The sequence below is a fragment of the Cebus imitator genome, unplaced genomic scaffold (assembly GCF_001604975.1).
Source record: "Cebus imitator isolate Cc_AM_T3 unplaced genomic scaffold, Cebus_imitator-1.0 Scaffold113, whole genome shotgun sequence".
NCBI classification, from domain to species: domain Eukaryota; kingdom Metazoa; phylum Chordata; class Mammalia; order Primates; family Cebidae; genus Cebus; species Cebus imitator.
The window spans coordinates 3,087,989-3,099,763 of NW_016107428.1; the positions used below are offsets into that span (position 1 = coordinate 3,087,989).

An 11,775-nucleotide genomic window follows, 5' to 3' on the forward strand; every position below is an offset into this window, starting at 1 on the left:
AGAATTATTTTCCTTTAAGTTGACTGATAAATGCAGCCGGCTGCACAATGAGATCCTCATTTACTAAATGTATTTATATACATGTAAAAATTGGTGTGATTTTGGTCAAAACATCAATATCTTCCCATTCTCCTGACTTCAGCTATAATTTGCATGTTAAGTAAATGGCAAGGAGATCTAAGTATACTGGACTTTATAGTTCTGAAATACTAGAGCTGTGGTTTCTAAGCTCTCCTATACATAAGAAGCACCCAAGTTCCATATAAAAGTGAAAATTCAATGTCTAAGTTAGGAACTGAAACCTGTCTTTATAGGGAGCATCACAGGTAATTCTCATTCAGTTAGAATGAGGAGCATACTTGGAGAAACTCTAAATTGAGAACATTTATGTTTTCTATATATAAATGATGAAATTATCTGGCAAACTTTTGTATTTATAATAAGGCTTTTGGTCTTTAAACTAATGAATATTTTAGCTGATTTAGTTTAAGAGTGTTTTTAATTTACTCTGTCTCACATGTTGAAAACGTGCAGTCATTTGCCAGTATGATTTAGCTTCTGCATTCTTTTTTGCAGTACTGATTATTACTTTTCTTCACTGTACATTTATAGAGATTAGATTCTATATAGGCAGCCCTACAGTTCCATTCATAAAGCCATTCTCAGAATAATGACCTAGGATCTGACCAGTTTCTAGCTGGGGGAATATGGGATAGTCATTTAATAAGGGCAAAACTCAGGTCTCCCTAGTGATGAAACATATATGAATATAATGTGTTGTCATAAGCAAGGATTAGGAGACAAAGAGTAAGTAGCTAGCACTTCTAGAGATATGATAAGTTCTCAGAATTCCTGGTCTAGCCTGTAGGTTAATAATTCTATAAAATGACCAACTAAAATAAAGATGTATATATAGAACACACACAATTAATTTGATATACTTCATTGTCTTTCTAAAATGTCATGTCAGGAAAAGAAAAATTTCCCCTCACTTTTTTAATGTAAACTTACATGTAGAAGGAGTTCATATTTTTCTCTGTGGCATCTGAAGGAAAAAGCTTCATGCTTCCAACAATATAAAGCTTCTTCAGCCCATAGCTGTGTCTTCCTAAGATGTTACTCTAATTCACATGCATTTTCTTGTTTCTTTTATAATTCAGAGACTTCCCCCACTTTTCCTGCCCAACGCTTAGTTTACTGAAAAGACGAGGAATAAATGACTGCAAATGTTAGAAAAGAGAATATCATATATAAAGAAAAAGCAGGAAGGCTAGTGACTGGGGCTTTTCCTTCTACTCTTTCAGTCTCTTTCCATGCACATTACATACCAATAGCTCAAGTGTGCTAAGTGCCTCCTTTCCTTCTACTATCCTAGCCCCTCTCTGGACCATTCTTTGCAGGTCATGACCACACTTACTGCATTGTAGGATTACTTAATTTACAAGTCCAGGATCTTCACTTTGTCAATTGGCTTGTTAATATTATGCTGCCCTAGTTTTAAGATTTACACATTTAGTTCTGCCACCTGTAGGTAAACTTATATAATGACCCCTCTTTAAAATATTATGGAAAATATAATTATCTTATAACTATATTTAATATTTAACCATATTAGCAACATAATTTGAAGCTCCAGGCATCAGATAGAAACCAGGTCAGGTAATAATGACTTTCCTTTTTTCTTTTTTTTTTTCTTAAAAATGTTACAGGTATTTAAATTAGTGTTCCCAACTGGAATTGGTTAAGATAATAGAGACTTGGCTTCCACATTGGCCTCAAATCATCTGCATGTTCTTAAAGGAAAAATACCATTTCATTCATTTTTTTCTGTTTGTAATAAGGTAGGCTAGGAATGAGCTCCACAATCTCTTCATTGACAATTCTAACATGCCTTACAAAAAAGCCAGCATGAGATTTCCCAATGATCTTTCTTGCTGAAATACATATACAATCTGGTAGGGTAAAATCTTCATTAGATAATATAAAAACAGCAATATAGTGAGCTGTATTTCTCTGTGCTGGATACTAGTCTTTATACATTAGCTGATTCAATCCTCTTGACATCTCTGTGAGACAGGCACTGTTAAATATGGCTCAGAGATATACATCAACATTTCTAAATTCATATACAGTAATAAGTAAGTGATTCAAAGTCTCCGTCTGAGCTCACATTTTTTGGATTTAACCTCATGCAACATGACAATCACCTCTTACCATCTCCATTCCTCCCCTACATCCCCCAACTCCATTTATCAGCACTCACTGAGTAAGTGATTCTAGACGGTAGAGTATGTTTTGAATCAGAATATGAAGGGCAGAAACTGTCATAACGCTCTAAAGAACAGGCAGGAGGAAGTCAGAAGTCACATCTTCCACATGGGACATGAGATGAATGTCCCAGAAAGGGCATTAGCCCTTACAAATACCTTAACTAAGCTCTGAGAACTAGTTTGGAAGATAGTGAGTCACTGCACATTTTTAGTCTCATTTGTTTTCTAAACAAACAAGTAAAAAGAGGAAACTGAAGATGAGATGTCAAGTGCTTCAGATACACTCTAAAATGCATTCTGTCACACAAACAGGTAATGTTTTACACCTTCATGAAAGCCATGCCTTGGGTTAGTTCCCTACTTGCTCTGACCCCAGGAGAATCTTAATAGAAAATAAATTATAATTTTATAATTTTTGCTGTACTTGTCCAGAACTCTGAAAGGTCGTAAGCATTTGGCCCTAAATATTAGATATTATCATTTTAATTTTCATAGATGAGAAACTAATTTTCATTAATTAACTTAATGTTTCATAATGGTTAAAAACCTATGGAAAGGCAAAGAGCTTATTAAACGTGCAGGTAAAATAATCTACAACCATCTGAACCTAAAAATGTTATTTATATAGCTAGAACTATATCACTATCAGATAAGCTATGATGAAAGCATAGAGGAATGTAAACAAAAGAAAATGTAACGTCATTTTATAGTAAAGTTGGACATGAACATGTTTAGGAGCACATCTTTGCAAGATAGTTAGCATGCCACCCATTGAGAAATACGACAGTTTCAGCATAGCTTTAACAAGTGAGAATTATATGAGCAAATGTCTGGGAACCATAGTTACAGGAAATACTTTCAATGGAAAGATCTCAAAGGCACAAAAATATCACCTTACAATAGAACTGAAAGGTCAACAGGAACCATTATAGATGTATCTTTTGGGAGGTAAACTGTGTGCAATGATGAGAACTCATTAATGACTCTGCTTTGAGTTTTGCAAATGACCTAGAATCTTATTTAGGCCAGCTCATTCTTAAAAAAATCTACTGAATACAGGAAGTTCAACTTCTTGTTACTGTAACTCCCTTTGTCTTATGGCCTGTTGTTCTATGGTGATTATATGTGGTTAATTTGTTTTAAAGTTACTTTATACTGCATAATAACTAGAATCATTCTGGATGCTTCATAGGTACCAACTAGTCACATGTTGCTTAATTACAGAAGAGCTATATCATAGAAAGCATTCACGTAACAGAATAGAACGAGTATAGTAGAAAGTTCTGGGTTCCAATTTGTTTCCCATTACAGCCTTGGGCAAGTCTCAGTCAGCCTGGGTTTTAGTTTTCTCACTTCTAAATCATAGGGCTTTGGACTAGGACACAATCTTGTGTTCGCAGTATATTTCCCAACAGTAGGCTTTTTAAAGTACACTTAAAGAGATTAAAACACTGGAAAGCAACATCAAACAATTCAGACATAATTGCAATGCAATCACTACCTACAGTGTAATCATGAATTCTAGGGTTTGTGAAAGAATCCTCAGAGCACACTGTTATTTGGCTGACCTTCACCTTGTGTCTTCTTTACTCATGAAGCAAAGTTCTTACAAGTCTTAGTAAATATTTGCACTTTCTCTGATGCAAGCTTGACGTGATCTGTACCTTTTGTCTACTCTTAGCAGTAAATTACACCCTTTTCTATGATCCACTCAGTTGATAGACGCCATTGTTAACACATTCACCTTCACACAGTAATCTATAGCAAAATAAAGAGAAATGTATCTTTCATGTAATAGTCAGATTTTATTGCATAACTGTGAAAAGTTTATGATAATGTACGTATAAACTAGTTGATACTCGACAACCACTAAGGCTATTTAAAACCTGACTTAAGTTCCCTTTCATATGGTCATTTTTAAGACTATTATAGTTGGGCTTCATCTATATCAGTGATTCTTTTTTTTTTTAAAGGTTGGATATTTATTTATTTATTTATTTTTCCCCATTTATTTATTTTATTGCATTTTAGGTTTTGGGGTACATGTGAAGAACATGCAAAATTGTTGCATAGGTACACATTTGGCAGTGTGATTTGCTGCCTTCCTCCCCATCACCTACATCTGGCATTTCTCCCCATGCTATCTCTCCCCAGCTCCCCACCCCCCACCCTCCCTCCCCTATTTCCCCCCAACTGACCCCAGTGTGTAGTGCTCCCCTCCCTGTGTCCATGTGTTCTCATTGTTCAACACCCGCCTAGGAGTGAGAACATGCGGTGTTTGATCTTCTGCTCTTCTGTCAGTTTGCTGAGAATGATGGTTTCCAGGTTCATCCACGTCCCTACAAAGGACCCAAACTCATCGTTTTTGATGGCTGCATAATATTCCATGGTGTATATGTGCCACATTTTCCCTATCCAGTCTATAAAAACGCAACACGAGAACTTTGCGAAGGATGCACAAGTATCAACAGCCGAATTGACCAAGCAGAAGAAAGGATATCAGAGGTCGAAGATCAACTCAATGAAATAAAATGGGAAGGCAAGACTGGAGAAAAAAGGGTAAAAAGGAATGAACAAAATCTCCAAGAAATGTGGGACTATGTGAAAAGGCCTAACCTACGTTTGATAGGTGTACCTGAATGCAACGAAGAGAATGAATCCAAGCTGGAAAGTACTCTTCAGGATATTATCCAGGAAAACTTCCCCAACCTAGCAAGGCAGGCAAACATTCAAATCCAGGAAATAGAGAGAACACCACAAAGATATTCGTCAAGAAGAGCAACCCCAAGGCACATAATCGTCAGATTTACCAGGGTTGAAATGAAGGAGAAAATACTAAGGGAAGCCAGAGAGAAAGGTCGGGTTACCCACAAAGGGAAGCCCATCAGACTCACAGCAGATCTCTCAGCAGAAACCCTACAAGCCAGAAGAGAGTGGGGGCCAATATTCAACATCCTTAAAGAAAAGAACTTTCAACCCAGAATCTTCTATCCAGCCAAACTAAGTCATTACATTAAATATTCCAAATTTTCATAATACTCACCAAAGTGCACAGCACCATCTTTGCCAGAAAAACTGTGGAGAAGAACTAGCCTAATAACTGATTAACCCTCATTACACCTCCAGCTTCCTCTCTTCTCTACCAATCCTCCTTTTCTTTTGGATGATACTGTGCTTCTTGTTAATTTCATGTCACCTAATTGATTTGTATCTATTTTTTTTCTTTTTTCTGCTATATCCAAATCAAACACAGAAAGATTTTATAAAAGTAATGTTAATAGTACCATAATAACTGTACAGTACTCTGTTGAGTGCTTACTGTGTTCCAGGGAATATGCTAAACTCTTCCTATTGAGGAACTCATTCAGTCCTTGCAATTGAAGGCTGTTACCTTCTCAAGTAGGTGTTATGAGAAGGTCTGTTTTCTACATCAGAAAACTGGATAGAGAGAATAAGTTTACCTAACAACATATAGTATGTGTTGCAAGATACTGAGGTTGATTACACAATATTTTTCTTCTCAATGTCCTTGGAAAATAAAGTTGCCTCTGATACTCTAATTGGCATTATTCACTCTTTCCTTCATTCGCACTTATAAATTTGTGTAAGATTTTGTTGATATTTACCCAATTTTGTTTTATATATAGTTATTTGTATATATGACTAGATGATGGATATGTATAATTAATGTATTGTTTTATTGCCCTGATAATTCATGCAACAACTGACTGATAGCAGGCACATTCTTAATGCATGATAATGAAACATCAAAGACATGTCTACAGGGATGAAGACAAGTTCAGAGAATTTTTTGGATTTCTCAGAAAAGGAATCATAATTTTAAACAGTATCTGTTTAATCAGGTTACTTAAATGATTTAGCACCATTTGTTAAAGAGATTTTAGCAAATCTTCTAGAAGTCACTGAGAAACAGCCACACACTTAGTTTCTCATAACGCACACGAGAAAACATTATTTCATTAGAACTGTGCATTCCTCAGTGGTTTCAGTGATTTTTGCTTTCTGGTTAGAAGGTCGAGTTCTTCCTTTTAATTACATGGAGTTTGGTTAAGGACAACTGTACAGACAAATCAAATATTTGAGGTGTACCTCTCATTAATCATAGATAAAATTTAATCCACAAAGATAATCACCAAATAAGTCATTTTAAAAGCTGCTATTGGAAATCAGTGACTAAGATCCAAAACTGAAATTTGAGAAGTCAAAATATTTGTGTGTTGATATCTTTTTAAGAAAGCCATTCCTCTAACTCATTTACACAGAAGGTACAGTTTCTAATCACAAATAAAGGAATGTAGGTAGGGTCCTGTAAAATGTCATGTGTGGCACACACTGTGCACAGGACTTAGGAAACAAACCCATTTTGCCTCAAAATATTTCAGGAGAGTTAAGGTAAGACTGCTTCTTGCATCAAATTTATTTGAGTAAAAATATTTGTTGTATGTGCTCATCGTGTTTGATTCTTGTCCATTATTCTCCAAATCACGTTGATCTTGAGGTTAGTTTAATTCACAGAACAAATAGCCTGGGGCATCCTCAATATATAGTATCACCTAAAAATAGATTCCAAAACAAACATGTGGTGTGACTGCTGATCAGAGGGCCCAGAAAAGACCTCTAAGGTGACTCCTATTGGGAGGACTATAACCGACCGACCATCTGCTCAAAGTTCTTGCTTCATGGAAAACCACCAGAAGTCAGTAGACCTTCACTCCTCCCTGCCATGTCTCTCTCCCTATTAAGTCATTTAAAAGTTAACAATCCAAAGGCATCAAGAGTATAACCACAGCATAAAGGAACAGAGGTTCAGCAGACTAAAGCACAAGCCTTCTCCAGCACTCCATGGGTCCCTTTTCACCAAGAACTTCTAAAGAATTTTTCACCCTACCATTACTTTCAATACCTACACTACTTCTTTCTGAAGTGAATTACTGGCTACCCTGGAATAGCAATTTAATACTACACAACAAGGCTATTTTAAAAGTACAGTCATTTTACTCCAAAGCTATTAAACCAACATGTTTGCCTTCTTTGACCACATTTATTTGTGTGCAGTTTAAATGAGTTTCTGTATTAGTTACATTATTCATATCATTAACTTGATTTTTTTTTTAATAATTTATATGCACTTTCTAAACAGGGGAGACCATGTGCCAGGAAATTAAACAGCTCTTTTTCTTCATTTTTTTTTTTTTTTCTAAAACTCTCTGGGGTTTACCAGTAAAACAGAAAAATGCTTGGCTTTTGTGTAAAGTGAACATTTAGCTTTCTTTCAGGACAAATAAATTAACTGATTGGGGGCCATTGATGGCCATTGTGATGAAATTATGGGATTTTGTTCTTCAGCATCTAAAGTTGCTTCAGAAAAGGTGAGGAGGAGGAGCAAACAGAAAGAGAGAGCTATTTAAAAGGCAGCATTGTTTTCTATTCAAAAATTTCTATTTAAAAGGCAGGATTGTCCCTGTGGGCTAGACACCATTAAACCTGTTCACAACACAGTCAAAGGACTACCTTTTCACCTGCAGCATTTATTTCAGTGAACAGATTACTTTAAAATAAACTGAAATTCAGACCTATTGGAAAGAAAATAGCAAAGTATTAAGGCAGTGCACTCAGAGAAAGAGATGAGGAAACAAATGCCTTTTTGCATTAAGAGTCTCCTCTCCACATTCCCTACGCTTTGGAAAGAGTTTGACAATAAAAGACAGGTGACGTTACTCAAAGGCTATAGAAAAACTAGCAATTACCACCCTCTGCTAATGCATCCAGCATGTGAAATAAACATGTGAAATACCATTTGCTTCACATACAGGACCACTGACTAAGAAACTATGTTAACAGAAGTCTTTGGCGAGAAAGCCCAATGTCACAGGTGGCCATGGCTGAGCCAGTCAGCTTTTCCCAGCAGGACAATAAGCTCATCCCTACTAACACAAGTGTCCTTTCAAAGCTGCTCAGTTAAGGTTGTAATCTGCACAATAACCATGTGCCTGTAAGAACTGCTAAATATTGTACAGCCAAAAACATATTCTCTTCTTGCAAAATGACACTGATAGTGCCACATTCATTTTCATATTTGTTCGACATCACAGGGTATTCTGGGTATCCAGTAAAATGAATTGCTACATAGTAATCACACTAATAATAGATGCTATTTATTATGAACATTTCATTTTTTTCAAGCCCAGCATTTTCTTCTGGTAAAATTTAATGACCTAGTCATAGTTTTCACATACAATCAGCATTGCAGAAGTTTCAAAGCTAAAGTGAACTAGACAGTTATTCCAGTTTTTGTGGTAATAAGTGTGTTAACTATGTTTAAAGAAATGTATCCCTATCAAAATCAACACTTTCATGAAAGGAAAAGATAATGGCTCTTTGACCCTGTATTAGATAATAAACATTAAAAGTTTGGAAGCTAGATATATATAGCTTTTTCATTCAATTAAATTATAATATCTTTAAAAAGCAAATGTACTTTTGGAATTCTAGAGATATTCACAGTCTAAAATCACTGTGGGCTGGATTTCAATTGTTCAAATATTTACTATTTTTTGCATATGTGTTGACTGGCGTCTACTTAAGTGTCCAAAGTTAGAAAATTTCCTTTCTCTAGAAGACTAAATCACAACATGAGAGTGAATGGTAAGAATTTAAAGAATAACTGTGATGCATAATTTGTATTGAACTGTTGAGAGCTAACTACAAATATTAAAATAGGCTCTGTATTTAGAACAACTAATTATAATACTGGGAGGCAAACTGGTTTTCTTTAAAACCATCTGCACTTTATGAGTAGAAGTGACAAGCAAACCTTAGACAAAATGAAGAATCAAAGTCACATTTCATTTTAAACTGGCAAAGTCACCTAGGCTTTGTTCACAAGGAAAGACAAAATTTATCAATTATTGAGGGTAAATGAAATAGTCTGTACACTAAAAGGAAAGTTTGGCTACATAGGCCTGAAAGAAGGTGTTTAGGTAGAATAGAAATGGAATCAATAATTTTACAGCCTCGATTTGTAAGACAGCAAGTTTTCTTCACCCTGTTCAATTTCAGAATTAGAAACAACCCTGTATCTCCACTTTATTAGCCATCAGATGCACAATCTAATAATGTTTCTATTCATGTAGATTTGAAAGGGTCTTCATCCTGTGTGGGTTATTTTATTTTATGGTAGCCAAGGGAAAGAGGTTGCTGCCAATATGATGCTAAGGGCATGCAGAATAAAGACTCGGTCCCGGGCAACTAAACAGTCCACCTTTGTGCTGTGCTTGTGGAAAAAGAAAGCAAACCCATCACAACTTTGGGACTTGATCAACAGTGGGGAGTCACAAAACTCTCCTCAATCTCTGCATTTTAAATCTCCACTAAAAATAGCTCCTCTGTAATGGGGCTTAAAGTCCCATCCATGGCCAGTGATGGAGTACAGTACTTAATTGTTTCTGACTAGGGTCTCTGCATCAGCACTCTGAGAGTGTCTTCTAACTTTTAATCGCCTTCTGTGCTCTTTAATTAGACCTGTTCACAAGACAGAAGAAAACGCCTATCACTAAGCCTATGCAAATCTTTGTAACAGGCCATTTCAGGAGTCCAGGAACTTTTGTACAAGTCTTAGCATCTTCCAGGATTAATCTGTTTCCTCTGTTTTCCTCTTCCTTAAATCAAGCACACCTGGGGGGAGGGAGCAGCTCTATGGCTATTCAGACAACTCCAATGTAAAGACACTGCCTGGTGTCAGTTCCCTCCTTGTCTATTTCTGTTCTTTATTTTGTTCTCTTGTCGCGCGTTATCTGTTGGCTACTAATAGGACCTGAGGGAAAAATGTCTTTTCTTTCCGTCTGAAGAGGAAGCTCTTGATCCCCTTTCTGAGAGCGATCCTAAGACTTTCTCCAGGGGGCTGGGATAACTAGAAAAGGGCGCTGCTCTTTCTCAAAGATTTCACAGCCCAAGCCTTACAGCGTCCCTCTTGCTAAGGCGGGAGATGCAAACAGCTGAAGTGCCTTGACCCCCACTGGTGACCCACGGTAAACCAACCTCGCCCCGGCAGCGCCCCTGGGCTCAGGTCACTCACGCTCCTGGACTCACCTGGTGCTGAGGACCAGCGCAGGCAGGAGAGGCAGCAGGTAGTGCGCTGGGCTGAATTTCATGCTGCTGCCTGCCGGGGTCCTCCTTCCCTCACTGCCTTTGCTCTCTCTCCTCGGGATCCTGTCGCTCCTCGGTGCCCGGCTCTGTTCCCAGCCAGCAAGGAGCCCTCTTCGGCGGCGGAAAGGCGGAGATGGACCCACGGACGGACGCCTAGTGAAGGCAGGCGCTGGGAGCGAGGAATATCTTCAGGAGTGATGTCACCGGCGAGGCGAGCCCTGCCCGGGATTGTTCGGCGCTGCCGCTCCGGAGCCCGGAGGGCGCGCTGTCACTCGCGCTGGAGGCGGCGCGGGGAGGAGGGGGGGACGCCTCGCGATCGCCCCGCGCGCTCTAGTCACCGGGCTGCGCTCCGGCCACTCGGGTGAGCACCGGCCGGGAGCTGATATTTATTCCCGCGGCTCCACGGGATGGCGAGGGGCGGGGCGCGGGGAGCAGAAACCTAATCTGCCGGTCATTGAACTTGCGTACTCTGCAGGAGATGAGACCCAATTCACTGGGAGAGACTTACAGACACGTAGGGTCCTGGGCAGGTGTCTCTCGTCCGCTTAAACGGGGTTTGGAAGAACGTCGCTCTGGAGAGAGTGTTTAGAACGTTGTTCTAATTAGAACTGCATAATGATTTGCCTGACACAGATGCAAGGAAGCCGGAGTAAGCAGCGTCCAGAAATGCACTCTCAGCCCGTCATGGCATTGCAAGCTTCTTAACCCGTGAATGTCGACTGCAAAGAACCAAATAACGTTTCGGGACCGTTAAGACATCTGCCGCTCTGGGTTTTGAAGCTTTCTGATCTTCCTCTGATTTCAGTCTATCTGTTTGAACCAGCAGCTGCCAATGTGGTTGGACCTAGTGGCTCAAGTTCACACACCTGAAGGAATCCTTTTCCTCGGGTGAAACTCATCAAGGAGACCTAGCAGAAAAAAATCATTAAGATGCTAGCAGTAATCAACTCGGAATGATGGTACTGGAAGGCAGAGGATTTTGTAGGTCATTTTGTTTTCTATATTTTTTATTGTTCTGTAATAAACAGCAAATATTTAATAAGCTCTATTTAGAAAATTTAATTAGAAAAATTAAATAGCAGGATTCCAATAAAAAATATCCTTTTGCAAAAGCAATTCTGAGAAACAGAACTTCCGCTACTGAGATATTCATTCTAGGATCTTTATAACATGATATGTTGCGTGCGCGCGCGCGCGCGTGTGTGTGTGTGTGTGTGTGTGTATCCCATCAGGATATTCTCCTAGTTAAATTACTGTGTAGAAAGCACTTCTTCATACATTTAAATTTAATCTTCATAAGAGCCATCCTAGTGAAATAGAAGTTAATATTACCATTAAT

General features: G+C 38.2%; 1 protein-coding gene across 2 annotated transcripts in view; it reads right to left on the bottom strand.

Moving 5' to 3' along the window:
* Positions 1–11,192, bottom strand: part of LUZP2 (leucine zipper protein 2) — a 571,609-nt gene extending 560,417 nt beyond the window's left edge. For both annotated transcript variants that reach the window (XM_017538740.2, XM_017538738.2), the window contains exon 1: positions 10,380–11,192. Coding sequence is in view for 1 of the 2 variants with exons in the window: in XM_017538738.2 (XP_017394227.1) it covers positions 10,380–10,441 (62 nt within the window). In the remaining variant the exon portion in view is untranslated. The remainder of the gene's footprint in view (positions 1–10,379) is intronic.
* Between the last annotated feature and the right edge of the window lie 583 nt (positions 11,193–11,775).